Source organism: Alligator sinensis, unplaced genomic scaffold (genome assembly GCF_000455745.1).
Source record: "Alligator sinensis unplaced genomic scaffold, ASM45574v1 scaffold330_1, whole genome shotgun sequence".
Classification (NCBI taxonomy): domain Eukaryota; kingdom Metazoa; phylum Chordata; order Crocodylia; family Alligatoridae; genus Alligator; species Alligator sinensis.
The window spans coordinates 1,551,695-1,573,106 of record NW_005842178.1 but is presented as its reverse complement, the minus strand read 5'-3'; the positions used below and the strand labels follow the sequence as shown (position 1 = coordinate 1,573,106).

At 44.2% G+C, this 21,412-nt stretch overlaps 1 protein-coding gene and 1 long non-coding RNA gene across 3 annotated transcripts in view; one reads left to right on the top strand and one right to left on the bottom strand.

Moving 5' to 3' along the window:
• The window catches only part of VWA3A (von Willebrand factor A domain containing 3A), a 67,998-nt gene that overhangs the window by 24,913 nt on the left and 21,673 nt on the right, over window positions 1-21,412 (bottom strand). For both annotated transcript variants that reach the window (XM_025207017.1, XM_025207018.1), the window contains exons 13-20: window positions 11,163-11,292; window positions 10,975-11,078; window positions 6,289-6,369; window positions 4,565-4,659; window positions 3,703-3,822; window positions 3,078-3,152; window positions 2,191-2,335; window positions 1,148-1,346 (exon numbers count right to left, since the gene is read on the bottom strand). In XM_025207017.1, coding sequence (XP_025062802.1) covers window positions 1,148-1,346; window positions 2,191-2,335; window positions 3,078-3,152; window positions 3,703-3,822; window positions 4,565-4,659; window positions 6,289-6,369; window positions 10,975-11,078; window positions 11,163-11,292 — 949 coding nt within the window. The remainder of the gene's footprint in view (window positions 1-1,147; window positions 1,347-2,190; window positions 2,336-3,077; window positions 3,153-3,702; window positions 3,823-4,564; window positions 4,660-6,288; window positions 6,370-10,974; window positions 11,079-11,162; window positions 11,293-21,412) is intronic.
• On the top strand, window positions 13,808-17,561 carry LOC102382737. The gene is made up of 2 exons (XR_324128.3): window positions 13,808-14,006; window positions 17,301-17,561. It is a non-coding gene; the product is annotated as an uncharacterized LOC102382737 (long non-coding RNA).

Here is a 21,412-nt window from a genome sequence, read left to right as displayed (position 1 = left end):
GGCTGCAGCAGGGAGCTCCGGCCGGGGCCGCTTTTCCCAGCACTCAGCACCAGCTTCTTCCCTGCCAGCAAGGAGGGGGTCGGGGCTGTGCACTGCCCACCTGTATCATGGGGCTGAGGGGCACTGGGTGTGAGTGGGCGGGGAGCCAGTGGGAGCACAGGGCCTGCACGGGTGCCCTTGGGTCAGCGCCAGCGGGGCCCAGAGCAGGGTGGCAGGAGCGCGGGGTCCCAGCTGGCAGGGGCTCTATGGAGCTGGGCCAGCTCCCCCCTCTCCCTGCTGGTGCAGCCCAGCCCAGCTCCACAGACCCCTGCCAGCCTGTGTCCCGCTTTGGGCCCACTGGTGCTGGCCCTGGGACATTGGTCCCAAGACATTGGGACACTGGTCCCAAGACTGGTCCCTGCCAAAACTGGGTAAGTGGCCCTCCACCTGAAATAACTGCCTGCCCCTGCCTCAGTGACTGGATCTTGTCACCTGACCCTCCACTTCCATTATGTAAGAGAAGGGAATGGAACAAGAAGTATCCAGGCAACAGGGTTGCCACACCTCTGGTAACTGCTTGCTTTCTGACCTGGTTTCCCAACTCAGTTTACTTGTGGACTTCACCCTCTTTTTGACCTACTGGTTTTCTGGCTTGGGTCACTCATAGTCTTCACTCACCTCTTGACTTCCCGGTTTTCTGATCTGGCTTGTCCCTGGACTCTGACTGCTCTGTCTGACTGGTTTGTACCTAAATACAGCAGTCTTGATGCCTTGTTGGCCCTCAGGTCTGGCCACCACTTCCTGGCACTGACAGGGTCAAACTTGTACTTCTTCATGGGCTAAACACAACCTGGGTCCCACTATATCAGTAATTAAAACTAAATGTTTCTCTTTACAAATGCCTATCAAAAGTTAATTCTTGTAATTATGTAGTTCTTACTAAGCTCTAAAATAATGAAGTAACCCTGCATTATTGTTAAATATTTATACCATAGTACACCTAAGTGCCACGACCAGCACAGGCCCTCGTGTATGCCAGTGCCAGTATGTTATGGGATCACAATGTAAAAAGGAAACTACATGCATTTGGGAACCACAGCATGCAATCAGGGGTTACAGGCTTCTTATAGATGAAAATGTAACAAGAGGAAAGTTTTTAAAAAAATACCTGTTTCTCCAAACCAATGAAACCTTCCATTAGCAGCACATACTATTTCTTTAAAAATGCTAGCAGTTTCGTTTGGACTTGCATAGCGGGCCGGAATAATGCTGCTGCTGTCCAAGTCCCCTGTTATATTGAATAGACAGACATGAAGCTGCAGATCACAACCACCACAGACCTCAGCCACATAAGCACTCACAGCATGCTGCAAAGCAAAAAGAAAAACTGCCAAGTACTTCAAAGGTATTTCTAATTGTTCTGAGGCTTATGTATACCCTACTATTAAAAGTTGCAGTTGTAGGACGGGGAGACCTACCCAAGCTGGATTAAACTTGGGTATCTGAGGTAGAAGCAGCAGTAAAAATGTGGTGGCACAGGTTTCAACTTGGCTACCTAAATAAATAATCACGTTGGCTTGTGTTGATCTACACATGCTACAGTCGCAACTCTGTGGTAGCACTGACACAGGCACTGACTTGCAGGACCAATTCCTCAACTGACTCAGCTCCACTGAAAGCACTGGAGCTAAGCTGATCCCAGCTCAGGTGAGACTGCCCCCAAGATCTTACGTCTGTGTAAATACAACCTAATGTTAGCTACAAGCCTGAACATAAATGTTTTCTTACTGCCTAATTACCCTCCTATCTGGAAAAGGATGTGGTGACTGACTGAAGGGGGACTGAACTGTCGCCCTCCCTTAAAAAGGAACTGGTGGTCCCATGTGAGAGAAGGGTAGGCTAGGAGGAATTGCCATAAAGTGGTAGGAATTGAAAAGGGTGATCCTACTATCATGAGGAAAGGGAGCTAATGAAAGCTAACACCTTCTGAGAGAGATTCTATAACCACTCCCCCAAAGATTGAGATTCATCTGTCACCATTTCCTAAACAGTGAATTAAACATCAAGAGCTAAGCTCAGATCCTGGCATTGATGCTAGGCTTAGCTGTAATAGAAATATTCTACCCCCAAACTATTGTAGGCAGCTGAAACAAGCTTGAAATTAATCCTGTAAAATGCATTCAGTGTTTCAAATTTTGTAATGACACTTACCATCTCCTGGTCAGGAACTCCGGTGGTAAGCACATAAATGCCTTGAGATCCATGTTCATCTTTATCTTTGAAGTCTACTTCTGTTGCTCTTCTGAGAGCACTCATAAAATTCCTACTGCCTTTGCACTGTAGGCTCAATATCCATCTACATAGAAAGTTTTACTTATTATCACAATGCAAAATGGATGATGATGATAATAATAATAATGCAATGGAAAATCTCCACTACTGGAAAACAATTAGAGTAACCTGAACCAGCTGCCTCAAGTAAAGCCTCATTGTGATACCCTGGACTCAAGTATCTGCTTTTGAACCCTGTCTACAATGGCCCAAGTGATCTAGCTTAATTTTTGTACTACAGCTACCATAAACTATGATAAAGGTTAGGGCGCAGCATTACGGTGGGACTATTAGTAAATCACATTATGCGAGAAAGCTGGAATGCGAGACTTATGAGCTTATGAGTCTACTCTCACATATTAACAGAACTGTTTGCTAAATTGTAACTGATTTCACCCATACAGGCTCACAGGCATCACTGACAACATTCTCGGGCTTGCACAGCTTTTGGAACTGGTGGTAGCATATGGGAAAAAATTCAGATATGCCCTCAGACCTCAAGTCAAATGTGAAGGGGTGGCAGTTTTTAAATAACAAATTTCTACTTGTTAACATAGCACATATATGAAACTAAGCATTAATCCCTCTGATGTTGTTCTCGTGGAAGTACCAGACAAACTACAGAACAGTATACACAGCTGCTAGTTTTATAGCATAATAAACTTTTAAAACCTGCAGATTTGTTCATTGCTTTGGGTCCTAAGATACATCTACACCTGCATTTTCACTTAATTCATAAATGTTAACAAATTATCATCTGATCATACCTCCAGGCACTTTGCAAGTTATCTGGAACTGAAGGAACCATTTCTGGTTTCCAAGCCGTAATATCACTTCCGAAGCTTCCAGAGAAATAAAACAGCAATTCATTTTCAGATATTGCTTTACTGCATGCAAATGTATACATTCCTTGAAAAAACCTGACTTCTGGAACTAGAAGCATCACTCAAATGTCCATTTCTGTTTCAAATCATAGAACATTTCAAGAAGGAGTCTGCAGCAGACTAAGATGCCCAGATTTGAATTTGGAACTGCTCTGAATACTGCAGTAGGCATAGCAGTCATTTTGGATTCTACAAAGTGGACTAAATTATGCGGCATAAATATAACAGAGTAAATGATGGTCCCTAATTACTAGTTTGGCCACTGCTCACTCTAGCCATACACAATGAGGAAAAGGGAAAATATGTATGGCTTTTAAAGGTTATTCTTAGAATGACTTAACCAAAAACTAATAAATTAAATACTGAAAAAATATAACCATATAAGATCAGACTAATGCTCCACAGTAGATACAATATTTTATGTCCATTTTCTAGTTACCTACCAGCATTCTTCTTATCCACAATGTTACACATATTGCTTAAAAATATACTTTTAACAGCTACTTACGCAATAATATTGAAGCAGTCCTTGTTTGACATTTGTTCCTCAAGCAAAAGTCGCAAGGAATGTTGGATGTAGATGATATACAAGGAATTTATTACTGACATATCGACTAGTATAACAACCCTACACAAGAAATGAAAAAAGAACTTAATCTCAGACAATATTCTTCCTCTCTCTCCATTTTATCTTTTAGTCACCTCAATACCCAGTCAAATATCAATTATTCATGTATTAAAGCTATAAATAACTTTCAGGTAGCAAAAGAAAGTAAAAACAAATGTAAGCTGAGATTTTACTTTTACATGGAAACAATACCCTTTCAGGTAATATGGTATGTTTCCCAGGCTATAGCAACTCCAGGATGTGGATACATGAAGGGCTGTTTTGGTTTGTGGTTTCCCCCCCTCCCCCCAAAAACCCAACAACTCCACGCCTCTACTGCCCCTATGTACAAACATGGGCTATCCAAGATGTGACTGGCCAGTCTGAAGGATGTCTAATAAGCAGATGGGGGCAACTACAGTGACACCAACCCCCCCAGGAATGTACATGGAGTTACTCCAAAATGGTACAAAAAGTTTGCTCCCAGATCCACATGACAGACAAGCTACAATTCTTTGGTAGTTAGATAAGGCCCTATATAATGCATAAATTATCTTTTTTTTTAAATTGTATTGTGACTGTACTGAATAATTCTGCTATACAGAAATAAACATGACACAAGCCAATTAAAACTGGCTGACAGGTCTATAAAACAGTTTTAAAAGGGGAATCCTGTCAAACATGTATTTTTAATACTGTCCCATAGTGATCAATTTTTGTCCATCTGCCATTTAATACCAAAGTACTGCCAAAGTAACAATACCTCCTTTCACAAATAGTTCCCCATATTCTTCTGCTGCCAACTGAAAGCCAGTCAATTCGTTTCTCATATATTCTCACCATTCTAGCAAGCTGTTTCTGTGAATAAAATATGCATAACAACTGATAAGCGGTGATTTTTAATATAAATTAATATATTAACATTTCAGATTAATATTACTTCCAAAGTTTATTAACAACTATAAAACTTAGAGTGAATAAAATCCAAGTATTAACACGGAGCACAAATGATCACTTAAGATAAAGATTCCAGTATCTCTGCAGTCATGCATTTTCTGTTAAGAAATCCACTTAAAAAGACAAACAAATGGTAAAAATAAAAAGGGGCCTGTACTCATGTTATAATCAAACTTCTCTCAAATGAATGCTTCTTATCTATCCTTTATCAAGATAGTGGACAGCACATACATGAAGAAAACTGATTTCTAAACAGCATTTTTTTTTGCAAAGGTCAGAACTTTATCCGTAGCAGTATCACCCCATGTTTACAGCAAAACTTAATAGACAGCATTTAATATAAATGCACACAAGGTCTGCAAACATGCAATGTACTCTAAGGATGCGTCCACACATGCAGGCACATGTGCCTGCAGCAGCTCAAGTAGCAGGGCACAAGTTGGTACTGGAGATTTGTGCCTCAGCACAGTGCTTGAACATGTACTTTGGAGCAGGGCAAACTGACCCTGGCCAGCTCCTCTCTGATTTTCAACCAGGGGGAGCTAGAGGCTGGGGCCAGCACCTGTGCTGGTCCCAGTAGTATAAAAAGCTGCCTTGGCGAGCAGCTCAAGGCTACTTGCCCTCAGGAGTTTCTGAAGCCTGGTCAATTGGTATCTGGGGACACTAGCCTCTTGTCACAGTTGGACTGCTGAAGTAGCCCTAACCTAGAGGGGCTTTGCACCCTCTACTAATTGCAGCAATCTGGCAGTGGGGGCTGTTGCCTGGCTGTAACCTGCTGCTACCTGCAACAGTATCTGGCCTTTGGGCCTGTGGCCCCATGGCTGCCAGACCTGGATAGGGACTGCACAGCTGCCTGGGCTGTAGTACAGGCACTGTAGCAGAGCCACCTGCATCTCTGGGCCAGCTGCCAATGGGCCATGGCTACACAGCTGGCCTTTGTTTGGCACTGCTGTCATGTCTTCTGGTGTCCCTGCTCTGCCTTCTGTGCAGGTATCATCCAGATGTGCTCATTGTGGTGGCCCACTTTGAACTGTTGAAGTGTTCTCCTGCCAGAAGGTCAGTCACTTTGTCTGCCCTCCAGCTAGATCAGGGGCGGGCAATGATTTCGGGCAGAGGGCCGCTTACACAGTTTTGGCAGGCTGTGGAGGGCTGCATGGGTAGCCCTGCCCCTTGACAGGTGCCCCGCCCTTTGATCACCATCTTGAGACCAATGTCCCAATGTCTTGGGACCAATGCTCCAGGGCCAGCACTGGTGGGGCCCAAAGTGGGGCACAGGCTGGCAGGGGTCTGTGGAGCCGGGCTGGACTGTACCAGCAGGGAGAGGGGGGAGCTGTCTGAAGCAGGCACAGTCAGCCCCAGGCGAGCTGTGAGTGGCTGCAGTGCGGTGCGCCGGACACAGGGCAGGGAGGGGTCGCTTTTCCCCACCCCATGCTCAGCACCACCTTGTGAACCCTGTATTGCTTGGGCTTTGCTCAGGATGACTGACATGCAATTTGACAGAGGGGAGGGGACCAAGTAAATACAACTCACCTGATAGTGGTATAATATCGGTGGGTCCACGTGAACATTTTTCACAGTTCCATCATGCCATTCAAACTGCATCATTGCTCTCTGAAACAACAAACAAAACACTCAGATGTTTCAGGGAGTAGCTTCTGAAGCCCAGACAGTCGGTATCTGGGGACACTAAACTGTTGTGACAGTTGGACTGCTGAAGTAGCCCAAACGTGGACTGTTGAATTTTCACACAAATGTGAAATTCATTTCTGGACATTTTAAAGAAGAAACACACAGCTACCTGACTCAAGAAGTCTATGGGCCAACGAGAGGCAAAGCGCTGCTCGACCTGGTACTGGCTACTGGGGATGACCTAGTCGGCGACCTAGTGATCGATGGGAAGCTGGGTGACAGCGACCACGAGCTGATCACCTTCACCATCCGCCGAAAAGCTGGCAAGTCGGTCAGCAACGCGCAAGTCCTTGACTTCAGGAAAGCCGACTTTGACAAGCTCAGGAGGCTTGTCAGTGAGGCCCTAAGGGACCGTGACCACAGGGAGAGGGAAGTTCAAGAGGAGTGGTTGCTCCTCAAGGGAGCGATCCTCAATGCACAAACTAAGTCTATTCCAGCAGCAAATTAAGCTTCTGTTTATAGCAGGAGTGTAAATATAGGGTTAACGGTTAATTCATTTAATGATGAATGTGACACCACTGTGTTATCCTGTAAGAACGTGAATAGAGATTTGCAGCAGACAACATGCTGTGAGCCCAAAAGAATAGGAAACTACTGCCTGCTTTTTTTAAAACTATTGCAAAATGTGGACACAATACTTGGACATAATAGACTGTGTCTGACAACATTTGTACAGTATGTAGCGGAGTGAGCCCCACTCAGCTTCCTATAGTTATCCATATATAGTGACTAAAATTGCAGACACTGAATTAACTCTGAATAACATATGAGCTGGAGTGACAGCCTTCATGTGGTTCTAGAAGGATGAGAATAAGATAGATGGCTGTTTGTGTAGATGTACTAAACTGCAAATCCAGGGGTCCATAGAGTATGGAAAATATGCCAAAAGCTGGGTTGTCCCTTCCATCCCACAGACCCCATTGATTTCCTGCAGGGCAGGAATCCCCCCTTGCAGAGCAGCTTGCAAGATCAGGGTAAATCCATTTCTAGTAACAGACTTTCTCACGCACCCTACCCACTACATTCACGTTTCTCCACTTAGCCCACCTTGGCATCCTTCTGAACCCTGTTATTTTTCAAAACTATTTGGAGAATAGAGAGTGAGTTCTGAATGCCAGCAAGCAACTCTGCCTCTACTGAACCAAGCGGAGAAAGCAGTTGCACTTGAATTTCCCAATTGCCAATTCTCCTTTTTCCTTTCTAACACCAGAATGGAAAGAGCTTTTAGCAAAACTCTCTCTCTAACTTTAGCGGCTGCTCCAGTACCATATAAGGAGACGGGCCATTTCCAAGATCCAAAATATTGAGGGTTTCAGGAGGTTGAGAAAATGGCGAGTTCATATTTATACAGAAACAAGTGGTATGTCAATCCAAATCACAGAACCCGTGCAAAATGCACTCTCTGACAGGAACGCCGCTAAGCAGCGGCGTTCAGCGCCTCGTTTTTAGGCAATCGTCAGGTAAAGCTCCATCTAGAATAGATTGAACTAAAGCAAGATGACAGGAACTGGGAACCCCCAAATCCGAAAGAAATAGCTTTAGGGATGAAAAAGGAGAGTGTGTAAATAGCAAAAGTAGAGGTACCACATTTTGGAGCCAATTGCTTTAGAGAATAAGTGTGTTTTTAAAAACGGATTAAAATAGATTTCTGCAATGGAGGAGCAGGGAGTGCACAAACATTTTTATTTTTGCTCTCAAGCAAATCCCGGGACGTCATTCTCCCCCTGTACTCGGCCTTAGTGAGGCCGCAGCTGGAGTACTGTGTCCAGTTTTGGGCTCCACAATTCAAAAAGGATGTGGAGAAGCTTGAGAGAGTCCAGAGAAGAGCCACGTGCATGATCAGAGGTCAGGGAAGCAGACCCTACGATGACAGGCTGAGAGCCCTGGGGCTCTTTAGCCTGAAAAAGCGCAGGCTCAGGGGTGATCTGATGGCCACCTACAAGTTTATCAGGGGTGACCACCAGCATCTGGGGGAACGTTTGTTCACCAGAGCGCCCCAAGGGATGACGAGGTCGAATGGTCACAAACTACTTCAAGATCGTTTCAGGCTGGACATAAGGAAGAACTTCTTTACTGTCCGAGCCCCCAAGGTCTGGAACAGCCTGCCACCGGAGGTGGTTCAAGCGCCTTCATTGAACACCTTCAAGATGAAACTGGATGCTTATCTTGCTGGGATCCTATGACCCCAGCTGACTTCCTGCCCTTTGGGCGGGGGGCTGGACTCGATGATCTTCCGAGGTCCCTTCCAGCCCTGATGTCTATGAAATCTATGAAACTTTAATCTATAAATGTATAATCAGTTAAAATCTATGGAGTTTCACTTGCTTATAGCAGGACTGACTTTATCCTTCTCAGCATAAAAGGCACAATACACGAGGATAGCTAAATATGTACTGATTAGGTATTAAGCTTTTAAATAAGTATTATTTGTTTTTTTAATCTTAAAAAAGATCTTTGACACCTGCTTGGATAGAATTACCTGTACAGTCTGAAGACGTAATGTGTAAATCCCATAAGGGAGCATTATACTTTAAAAAGACAGTTAATCGTTTAAAACCAATTTGCCAAGGTGCAGGATGTTCTCAACTCCAGATAAATTCAAGAAATATATACAACCAGGAATTTCATTCTCCATAGGAGCAACGCTACACTTTTGAAAATACAATTTCACTTATAATTCCATCAGTATGCCTTAAGGATTCTTGTAAATAATGGTGCTGCTGTGTAGCTGATGCTTGGTTAAATCCCTGGGATTGTACTGAAAATATCAGCTACCATATTTTGCGCTATAGTACACTGCCCTTGTTTCACTTTTCCTTGAAACAGTTACTGCCCCTCCGTTATTCTACATTGTTCCTGTGGTGTGCAAAACGGGCAGTATTCGATTCGGATTCAGCCTGAATCAGGGACAGCAATTTGATTTGTTGATTCAGATCACTGTCCCAATTCGATTCAGCCAAATCCAAATCTAAAGACTCAATGCCAATTCGGAGAATCAGCAATTTGGCCATAGACACAGCTTTAAATGTTTTTTTCTAACATACTTTGAGGTACCAGGCGTGGCTTCTGAACGCTGCAATGGTGGGGTGGATGGAGTGTCCCACAGGAGCACAGTGGGCCCCCCCACGTGCTTGGCAGCAGACCTGGAAGTGGACTGGAAGTACCCGCCCCATGCCCCCCCGGCTTGGTAATCAGCCATGGCGAGACGCTGGGTGCTCCCTCAGACCCAGGAGGCACCAGACGCCAAGCCAAGTGCTTCTGGCCCACTTCCAGGTCCACTGCTGAGCATGCTGGGGACCCCCCTGCACTCCTGTGGGATGCACATTCCTGTGGGATGCTTCATCCACCCCAGCATCTCAACATTCATGAGCCACCTGGTATCTAGAGGTATGTAGAAAAAAAATGTAAAGCTGTGTCTATGTCTGAATCATCAAATCTCCCTGAATCTCTCCAAATTGATTTGGAGGGGTTTGATTTGATTCGGAGAGATTAAAGGGGCTCCTGATTCGATTCAGATTCAGAGACCGGGCCGAATCTCCACCGAATCGAATCAGTGACTGAAGCTTCGCACAGCCCTAATGTAGAACTAATTTAAGTAGAAGTGCACCAGTACCTTAGTCCAATATCGGATTGGTAGCAATATAAAGAAAATTGGCTGTATCGGAAATTGGCCTGAAGTAGCCGATAATTTGGCTGAGAAATGCCTGTGCGTGTGTGCAGCCGCAGTGCAGCATACATGCAGCGAGGAACACAGACCAGCTGTGTGCTGCTGGTAAGTCTGTTGTGGTGGAAGGAGAGGTGGGAGGGAAGGGGCATGGGGTAGCAGATCAACGCTCCCCACAGTGAGGCAGGGAGGGGGCAGGGGGAAGTGCTGCCCAGCCAGGATCTGCGTGGGGCGGGGTGGGTGGGCTGCAGCTTCAGGCTGGAGATATGTGCAGATCCGGGGGCATATGCCCCCACTTATGCCCTCCTGGGGTGCATGCAGCAGTGGGAACCTCGCCCTGCCCCCAGTGCGCTACCAATTCGATTTCTGATATAGCTGTGCGCAACTGGTAAATCTGTTGTCGTGGAAGGAGGGGTGGGGAAGGAAGGGGTGTGGAGGGGGCAGATCAACACCCCACCCCAGCTGGGCAGCCCCTGCCCCCTCTCTCCCTCACCACAGGGGCATTGATCTGCCCCCACCCCCCTTCCCTGCCCCCTCCCCTTCCACCACAACAGACTTATGAGCTACATGCAGCTGTATCGGAAATTGGATCAGTGTTGGCCAATGTGACGCCTTAAATATCACCTATAGATATTGGCCTTGAAGGAATCACTTTGACAGCTCAGATGATATTAGGCTATTTTTTTCAGACAGTAGTTTATCTAAACTATTTAAAACATTAAAGAAAGCACAAACAACAGAGGGTATGTCAGAGAACTAAGAGTAATAGCTTTATTAAAACTACCATACACTGAATTATATGTACCGTCTATAACAACAACTAAAGGCATAGGGAAAACAAGAAATGAATTCTCATTATCTACCTCATGCAGTGTTGATGACACTGTTTTCTGAAGGATAGGCACAAATTCTTCCACTGGTGAGAACGCATTTGGAGCCAAAACTTGATAAAGGCTCAACTTCTTGGCTATAATAAATAATGGAAAGAATAAATAAAACACAAACTATAATTAGCATTTCACACTAGAGGAAATTCATTTGCATACAATACCTTTCAGTCCATTTGTCTTCAACCAGCTAGCTGAGGTTTTAGCCAGGAAGGTGGGCATTTGTATAACAAGGGGACTTTCATGCTTTGGAAGGAAGTTAGCCGGCACAACCTTTGCAAAATCTGTAGAAATCTAAACATTTAAAAATGTATTTTGTAAATTTCAATGTATGTGAACATATGGCATAATAGTTTCACTAATGCTAAAAATGAGGCATCATTGACACAGCTATTTAAAAATGGCTAAACTTTGTAATAGTGTTTTTAACAGTTAATTTAACCATTTTAAATGGTTTTGGGAAAACAGCATTGCCCTTTGCTAGTCACAGTGCAAAAAGCAGTAATGTCAAGGAAAACCTCTCGAGTTGCATGTACTCTAGAGCTAAAAGCCAATCATCTAGGATAAATAAACTTAATTGAATCTTCATTACTTGGCCAATCAAGTCCTTTATTTACTTGCTGCAGTTGGCTAAATGCTATAATGGACTCATTTGACATTTAATTCCACTTGTACAAACTTGTGAACCAATGGTTCTGTGCCTTGGTACTACAACACCAGGCTTCCATAACTGCTGCCCACATGCTTAGCAACTCCATAACTGTAATTTAAGGACTGTAAAAAGAATAGAAGTGATGCTCCTTGCCATGCGTCTAAATTAGAGGTGGGCAATTATTTCAGTTGGAGGGCCACTTAATGAGTTTTGATAAGCTGTGGAGGGCCGCAAGGGTAGCCCTGCCCTTAGACGGGTGCCCTGCCCCCAGTTGTCATCTTGGGACCAGAAGTCCCGCCCCTAGCCCCCAACCTTTGCCATCAGAAGTCCCTCCCCTTGCCCTGGAAGTACTCCTTTTAGGAAGAGGGTTTGCCATCTTGGAACCAGAAAAAAAAGTCATATACTAAAAATCAAACATCTATTATAGCATATTTTATTAAAAAAAAAATTTCTGTCCTTATTTACGTGTGTTTGCATGGTGTATATAGAGGGGATAGCATAATAGCTCAAAATAAAGTCTTACTTTTGTATATTGTGTGTAGGGAGTGGTTGGGGTCTGGATGGCTGTGTGGTGGGGTATGGGATGGTGTGTGTGCTGTGTGGGGGGGTGTGGGTTTTGTGAAGGGGTGTAGGCATATGGGCAGGGTATGGGGGGAGGGTGTGGGAAGGTGCGGTGTTTGTGGGGGTGTGATTGTGTGTGTGGGAGGGTGTGGTTGTAGGGGAGGGTGTGTGGGTATGGTGGGGTGTGTATGGGAGCCCCACACAACTACACACACAAGCTGGTCAGCACACACAGCCCCTGTCACCACCTCGCAACAGCCTGAAGCCTGTACAATTGCACCTCCTCCCTCCCACTGCCAACAGCACACAGCCTTGACCGTAGCCCACTCCAGGCTGGACCAGCTGGAACCTGTGCGCACAGCCTCGAACCCAGCACCCACCCCCCCGCAGCTGCTCTGGATTGTTGGCCCACATTGAGCAATGGCGGCAGCCAGGCAGAAGCTGCTGCTCAGCATGGGGGGTGGCGGGGAACAGTAGCCCCTCCCCCTCACCTCTGCTAGGCCCAGGCTGCCCCGCAGCTCCTCTCTGCTGCCATCACCGCTACATAAAAAATACGGCTCTGCAGCCCCGCACCCACCCATGAGCAACAAAACACAGTACTAACAGTGCAAAGCCTGCTTGGGGACAGGGATTGGTTGGAGGGGAATGCAGCTGTCACTTGAGAATCACTATGCTAGATGCCACCCACAAGATAAATAAACATTTTCAAAAGGAGGTAAATATCCTCATTTACAGATGGAAAAACAAGTGCTTATGATAAACAGCATGTGAGCAGTTCCCCCTTGCAGCAGATCTGGCCAGCTGCTCCCTTGACTGACATCTGTATTAATATGACAAGCTCCATATAGCGTTTGGAGGAACCTTGGCCATTACAGAGTTAGTAGGAATATATACAGTAGTTGGCTCAATGCTTATTATGCCTGCAGAAATGCTTATATCTGTACAAATGAGTTAAAATTTTGTGGTGAGCATGTTTGTTATTACCCTGAAATAGAATAGTTTTCTGATAGCATACTGTTAGGTTAGCAATAATTTAAATTATTAAGAAGTATTAGCTTTGCAGCTGAATACAAGGCATGACCTGTGGCCTAGCAGTGCCACTTACCAGAATAATAGGCAGAATAATAGCTAAGCCTTTGCCTGTGTCAAGTAATCATTTTCTGAGTAAAATGCAGCAAGTGGATCTGTGTCTGTGTGCTGTAAAATCAGCTACAACAAGGAACAAGATAAGAAAAAGAAGCCATTGTTCTAAGTACAGTGATCGTGTCCTTAAGAAGTATCTACCACTGCAAGTTCTTACTAACGTATCATAATATTACTGTTACTTAACTTTTAGCTTTTAAAAAGTGCTAGTTCAGCTTAATAGAAATATGCTGTTATGAAGATCTGTGAAGTACCGCCCAAGTATTGCTTTTGTTAACCCTGTAGTCTTGCCTTGTTATAAAAAGTATAAAAGAACGCCCCACCCTTTACGGGGGGCCATTTTGCCTCTTTGCTGGCTTTATGGTCATTGCTCGAGCAAATATACTACAGTAAAACTTTACCCGTGTTGTCCGGTTCCTATACAACTAGACAATAAACCCCAGAGAGTTTTCTCCCACCACAATTTGGCACCCCAGATGGGACCCATCTAGCTTGGAGCCTTTGGAGACCTCTACCCCCTGACACCCCAGCGCACACCAGGTGAGTTCACCTATTTGGGTCAGTCTCGGGAGGTGGATGGTCCCCTCAGGACCAATAAGGCGGGATCCTCAAATCGGGTAAAGGAACGGTACCGGCGAGTACCTCAGGTCAGGTATGTTTTTGGTTTCTATCTGGTTTCTGGTTTAACCTCTAAAGGTCTCTGGAAGCAGTCTTTGAGGGTATCCGTCTGCTACTTTAAACGCTGTTAGAGCCGGCAGCCTAGCCGAAAGGCGAAAGACACGGATATAAAGTAGAAATGCTGTCATAACAGCCAACGACTAGGGTCTCGGACTCAAGACGCCCCTCCTCACGGAGAAAGCCAGTGGGATCCGAGAACACCGGTTGTTGTACGTGGACGAAACAGTTTCTAGGCAGGTAAAACTTAGGGAATAAGACTGCTTGTACTTAGATATAATCATGAGTTCTGGCCTAGAATATTCACCCCTTGATTATATGGTTAGGAATTGGAAATATTTGGAGAGACGGGCAGAACTGTCCAAGTCTCGTATGGCAGAACTCTGTTTAATTAATTAGACGTCTTATACGTCTCAGTTAGATTTGAGAAGACAATGGCCAGAAAATGGATCATTTAACCCAAATTGCCTGGCTGCCTTATGAAAAATCTTGGAGGACCTCTGCCTGGACCTAATAAATTATTAGTATTTATGAGACAATGTTGCTAGTAAACCTTTAGTCACCCCGACCCCTGTACTTTTCCCGAATTTGTTAGCTCCCCTTCAATGCCCAAAACCTTCTGCACCACCTTCATATTCAGATAATAATTATAAACCCATGCCCAGACCCCCTATCCCACCTGATCCGTTCATTCCCGTGCCGGCAGGGGACTCGGGAAATCGTGGAGAGGCATCACCCCGACTGCCTCCTAGCAACCACCCAAGTCCTGAGCCTGTAGATGGATCAAAGCATCCCTCTCCAGACTCAACTTCCCCGAACACTGATCCGAGTCCCATAGCTAATCGTACCCGACAACAAGTACCTGCCCCTAGCCTTCTGGCTCCCCTAAGAGCATACCCTGTGCCTGGTGCGGGTAGAGAAGTTATCAGTCACTGGAAACACGCTCCGTTCTCCACCACCGACCTCTTAAACTGGCAAGAAAACACCCCCAGGCTCAGAGATAATCCCGAAGTAGTTCCAAGACGCTTCAAAACCATTTTCATAACTCATAACCCTTCCTGGTCAGATGTCATGCAGCTTCTCAAAAGCCTCTTAACCTCAGACGAGAAAACCCAAGTACTACGCCACGCTGACCAATTTCTAGCCGATCAGCAGCATCAAAACCACTACATGCCTAATGGCGTACCTAAGCAAGATCCAAATTAGAATTACAACAAGGAAGAGGGACAGAATGCAATACGTATGCTAAAAAGGACTGAAAAAAAGAAGAGGCAAGAGATAAAACTACGAACTAGTCCAAAGTGACAGCTACTGTTCAGGGTCCAGAAGAACACCCTTCAGACTACTTTAAAAGACTCTGTAAAGCTATACGTCAGTATAGAAACATGAACCCCGAGACACCTGCCACTTTGCCTGTGTTAAGACTTGTATTCATAAGTCAGGCTAGCAAAGATATTAGAAAGAAGCTCCAACTTGACACCGAGGGTGTTGAGAGTAAATCCATGGCAGAAATCTTAGCCATTACTACTAAAACTTTTAATAGAAGGGAAGAAAAAAGGAAGAAAGAAAAACAAAAGATGCAGAAAAACCAGTCTTTTAAGATCATAAAGCTACCCGCAGCTTACTTCTCTACACAATTAGATCCAGTGGCAAAGGGGGGAGTAGGCTGCCTTCGCACAGTGGCAGCAGCTGCAACAATAGTTGAGAAAGCCCAGGAATTAGTCCTCAGATACCCCCTTATCCTAAAGGTTCCACACGCAGTAGCCCTCCTCCTCCAGAAAAATACTCAACATTTTTCTCATCAGAGAATAAATAAATAGGAAACCACACTTTTAATGGCTACAAACCTGGTCATAAAGAGATGCAATACCCTGAATCCAGCTACTCTATTACCTCTACCCAGCGACGGGGAACCAGACTCCCACGATTGCCTTCAAGTTGCAGCATTTTCAGACAAACCCAGGGCAGATCTCAGTGACTTACCCTTAGACAACCCTGACTTAATTTTTTATATAAATGGCTCTTCAAAAATAGTCAACAGAGTTAAAAAAATGAGTTATGCAGTAGTAACTCCATTTAAAGTACTTAAAGCTGAACCACTGCCTGAGCAGTTCGGCGCGGTAGCAGACTGTGGCTTCCAGCTTGTGCCGTGCCCTGGTCCCTCACCAAGCTGCTTTTATTTTTTCTCAGAGTGAAATGCCGAAAGTTTTTGCATGTGTTCTATGAAACAGGGAAGAGTAGAACTGCTCGTTTCTCGAGAGCTATATGGAATGTTAGGCATAATGTGTATTACTGCAAAAGTGTTTGTCACAGTGTGAAATTCTGAATGTCCTAGAATAGTTTCTCTTTAGTAAAATTAAAGGTTGTTTTTTTTTTTTTTTACTTTCTGTACCTGATCTTTTGTAAAATAAAGTAGTTAAAAAAGATAAAATATGGCAATTGCCGGACAGAAGAACAGTGCTACCTAAAGCAGCCCTTAAACCTTATCTACAACAACTTCACCAAAGCAAGCTTTTAAGTTACAAAAAAACCCAAAAAAACCCCAAACTTGCTGCTATCACTAATAGACTGTTCTACGCACCCGGAGTCTACCAGGAAGCAAAAAGGCTTTTAGAACACTGCAGTATATGCAAAAGTTTAATATCAAAGAAAAAAAAAAAAACAGGACCCCCTGGAGCCCGCCCCTGGGCTTATACTCCCTTTAAAAGACTACAAATAAATTTTGCAGATATGCCTAAAAACAATGGGTACAAAAACCTCCTAGTAATTGTTGACCAACTCACGGGGTAAGTAGAAGCCTTCCCCCCCAGAAGAGCTACAGCACAACAAGTAGTAAAAATACTCCTTAACAAAATTATACCCAGGTTTAGTCCTCCATGTATCACTGAAAACAATCAAGGAACACATTTTACTGCTAACTTAAATAAAACACTGACTAGCTGCCTAGGAATAGAATAGAAATTCCATACCCCTTGGCACCCAAAAAGCTCAAGACAAGTAGAAAGAATGAATCAGACCCTGAAAAAAAAAAAATTAAAAAACTATGTGCTGAGAGCGGGTTAAAATAAACTAAGACTCTCCCACTGGCTCTTATGTCCATCAGATCAACCCCCAGAAAAAAACTAAAGTTCAGTCCTTACGAGCTGCTGTTTGGACACCCTGTTCCCCAACATTTCCCCTTACTACCGGCTCACACTTCTTCTCTTTTAGGCAATAAAGGACTCGCCTCTTATATTTTATCTCTACAGTCTCAGTTAAAATCTCTCCATAGGTATGCTGCTTTAAGCCAACCTTTACCTGCCAATGTCCCAGCACATCGCATCCAGCCTGGAGACTGGGTGTATGTAAAAACTTGAAAACGGTCTCCCCTGGAACCTAAGTGGCAAGGACCGTATCAAGTTCTCCTCACCTCCCACACCGCCGTAAAAATAGCAGAAAAGGACAACTGGATTCATTATACTCGTACAAAAAAGACAGAAGTTTCACCAGAGCTCAGGATCGGCTCCAACGCAAGCTTCCCTGACCTAGAAAAGGGGAAGCCAAAAGAAGACGACTGCGAACTTCGCAGGAGCACCGCACACCCACCTGACCGCGACAAGTGTGAGCCAAAAGCAGACAAAAAAATAAAAACAAACACCTCCTGGACCTGCAGCCCATTAGATAATATAAAACTCAAACTAACCAAAGTCCACTAATAAACTGTCACCCTTTTGGGGTCCTGCCTAGCCCAGAGAACACTGAACTCCAAGTACTGCATCCTTTAAACACTTTTAAATCAGCCAAAACCGAGCACTTTGAAACTGTAACATGCCCCAAAAGAACAGTTATTAGAGCTGCAGAGTTATTCATACTGTTTGTGCTGATTTTGTTATAATATGACTTTTATAACTATGTTATTTCTAATCTTTCTCTTTGCTGAAGAAATAAGTCTTTCACAGGGGTCGGCTATAGCTACCAGTTGCTGCAGATGTGCTAATCCTAGCACCCACAGTTTTCCTGTCTAAATAAGCAATTCAATCAAACTCTCTAAAATAGATGGAAAGGTCAACATTGCCCGCTGGTATCCTCCCTCACATTACTATAGTTCAGCAGAAGTCCGAGTATTTACTTATAAAACAAAATATTGTGTAAAGCCTAGCCACCCAGTTTTCAGACAATTTGCAGAGTATCCTCAGGCTAAGACTACTCTTAAACCTACTGTTGCCCATATCTCTAATAACAATATGTATCTCCAATACGTTGAGAGAGCCACTAAAGCAGAAAACCAAAGTAACTGTTGGGTGTGCAGTCATTTTCTTCGCCACACCCAAGGAGAAATTCCCATAACTCCCATCCCCTGGGGCCCCATCGAGTCACTTTTAAATCTCTCTAATAACCAAACTTAAGACCAAAGTCAGCAGGAGTTCCTTTTAGTAAAGCCTGTTGTTGAAGATTAGTGTTTTTATATAAACTGCTCAATATCAAACTACATCAATTTAAGCACCAGCATATGTCACCACTATTTTACTAGTTCAACTGAAGAAAACTGGTGTAATAATGATACAGCAACTCCTACCTGTTACAGCTCTTACAATAAGTTCTACAGCGGCAAAAATTTAACCAAGAGCACTAATCCTCTCTGCACCCCCCATCTCCTCTTTAAATAATACTTTGTGGTATTGTTTATACACTGATACCTCCCAGAAACAATGCTTATTCAATAGAACTGCAAATCCTTCCTTTAAATCAAAGGGCGAGCGCGAAATGCTAAAACTAAAGAACGGGGGCTGAATACCACCTAAGTATTCAAACCTCGCTGCTTTAAAAGGACAATACTGGGTCTGTGGCTCCCACGCCTATCATAAAATCCCTGCCAAAGGAAAAGGTATCTGCTATCCAGCACTGCTAAAACCCTCAACGTCCTTCGCCATGCACCTTCCACGGGGCAAGTGGCGAAACAAGAGAAATTTGCAAGAAAGCCGTAATATAGTAAACAAATATCAAAAAGCTCAACTTACCAAAAGAGTATTACTCAAGTGTTCCCTTGCAAGTATACTCCCAGGAATAGGCACTGTGTATCTTTAAAAAATTTACATTATGCCTCCAAGCTGTAATAAAAATCATAGCTCACGAATTCAGCAAAGGTCACAAAAACCTCTCAAAGGCCGTTGCTGCCTTAGCTGACACCCAAGAAAAACTCCGACAAATAGTAATTCAAAACCGTATAGCCCTTAATTTTCTCCTCGCTGCTCAAAGAGGAGCTTATATAATTATCAGACCAAAATATTGTGTATAAGTTAACAGTTCTTTTATCATAGTTCAAATCCACCTCAATAATACAACTGTCCATATCCAAAAAGCCATAGCCCTTAATTTTCTCCTCGCTGCTCAAAGAGGAGCTTATATAATTATCAGACCAAAATATTGTGTATAAGTTAACAGTTCTTTTATCATAGTTCAAATCCACCTCAATAATACAACTGTCCATATCCAAAAAGCCAAAGATATAACTAAAATCCCCAAAAATACATCTCTTAGCTAGCTTACTAACTAGTTCTCTTCCCTTACAGGATGGCTTAGACCTTTTATGCTAAATATAATTAAAATAGTTATAACTATAGTCTGCCTGTTATGTTGTTTTCAACGTTTATACTCTCTAAAACAACAGTTTATGCAAAGGCAAGTAAAAATGTATAGTCAATTTATACAAATATCCAGCAACATTCATCAAAACCTAACCCCACAGGAATTTAAATACCTAAAAGTGTGTTCCAAAATTCCCTCTGGAAAATTAAAACAAAGCGGAGACCTGTAGTAAGCATGTTTGTTATTACCCTAAAATAGAATAGTTTTCTGATAACATACTGTTAAGTTAACAATAATTTAAACTATTAAGAAGTATTAGCTTTGCAGCTGAATACAAGGCATGACCTGTGGCCTAGCAATGCCACTGACCACCAGATTGATAGCTAAGCCTTTGCTTGTGTCAAGTAATCATTTTAACTGTATTAAGCATTTTCTGAGTTAAAAAGTGGATCTGTGTCTGTGTGCTGAAAAATCAGCTACAGCAAGAAGTAAGATAAGACAGGGAAGCCATTGTTCTGGGTGCAGTGGTTGTGTCCTTGAGAAGTATCTACTACTGTGTAAGGTTTTGCTAACATATTATAATGTTACTGTTACTTAACTTTTAGCTTTTAAAAAAGTGCTAGTTCAGCTTAATAGAACTATGCTGTTACAAAGATTTGTAAAGCACCGCCCAAGTATTGCTTTTGTTAACCCTGTAGTGTTGCCTTGTTGTAAAAAGTATAAAAGATCGCCTCACCCTTTAGGGGGGGCCATTTTGCCTTTTGCTGGCTTTATGGTCTTTGCTTGAGCAAATAAACAGCTGTCTTTCTTGTCTGTCTAGCAAATTACAGCTAGACAACGAACCTTAGGGAGGTTTCTCCCACCACACTAGGGTTACAGATATATTTACAATTTTAACAGTTTGGAAGCCTATCACTGCTTCAATCATTATAATTAAATAAATTCTAAATACTTATGTATTTTGGCATTTGCTTTTGGGTTTTTTTGATCATAGGAAATCAGAGCTTCCCCTGCCCCCTTTGCTCACCAGGATGCAGGTCCAGCTGCAGCTGTCTACCCACTTGTTTTGTGGTGTTGAGCAGCACTGAGAGGCTGGTGCCCCGCCCCTGCCCTTGTACCTCACTCCTAACCACAACCCTGCCAGTGCCCCTCATTCCTGATCTGCAGCCCCTGCCTGCCCCACACTAGCCCCAGCTCTCTCCCTGCCCCAGGACATGAGTCCACCTGCAGCTGTCCTGCCTGCTGCTTTGTGGATCTAAGCAGTGCCAGCCCTTGCTGTTCTGTTGCCTACATCTGTGCCCAGGCCCCAGAAATCTCTATGCACTTCTTGGGAAGTCCCTGACGTACTCAGAGACTGGGCTGGGCAAGCCCCTTCCCTTCCAGGCCAGCCTCCCTCTGCACAGGCTGCTCTGGAGGAGGGGGGGAGGGGAGGGTCTCCAAGCCTTGCTCTGGAAGCCGCTTCTACCCAGAGCACCCCCCCACCCTGCAATTCTGTCTCACACACACCCCTGTTGCTGCCACCTCCAGCCCATTACATACACCCATAGACCCTGCTGCCGCCTCAATCCCCCCCTGCCCATCACCCACCCCGGTTGCCACTTCTATCCCTCCCCCTGGCCCATCACACCCCCAAAGTGGTTCCTGGGACCAGGAGTCCCCCCCAAGCCAGGTCTGCATGTCCTGGCACCACTGCAGGCACAGGACAGGGCTGCAGTGAAGCAGCTGCTGTGTGGCTGCAGCTCCCGCCAACAAGTCCCGTCCTATCCAGCAGCTGGGCGCACAGGGTGTAGGATTTGTGGTGGGGGTGTGGATGGGGTT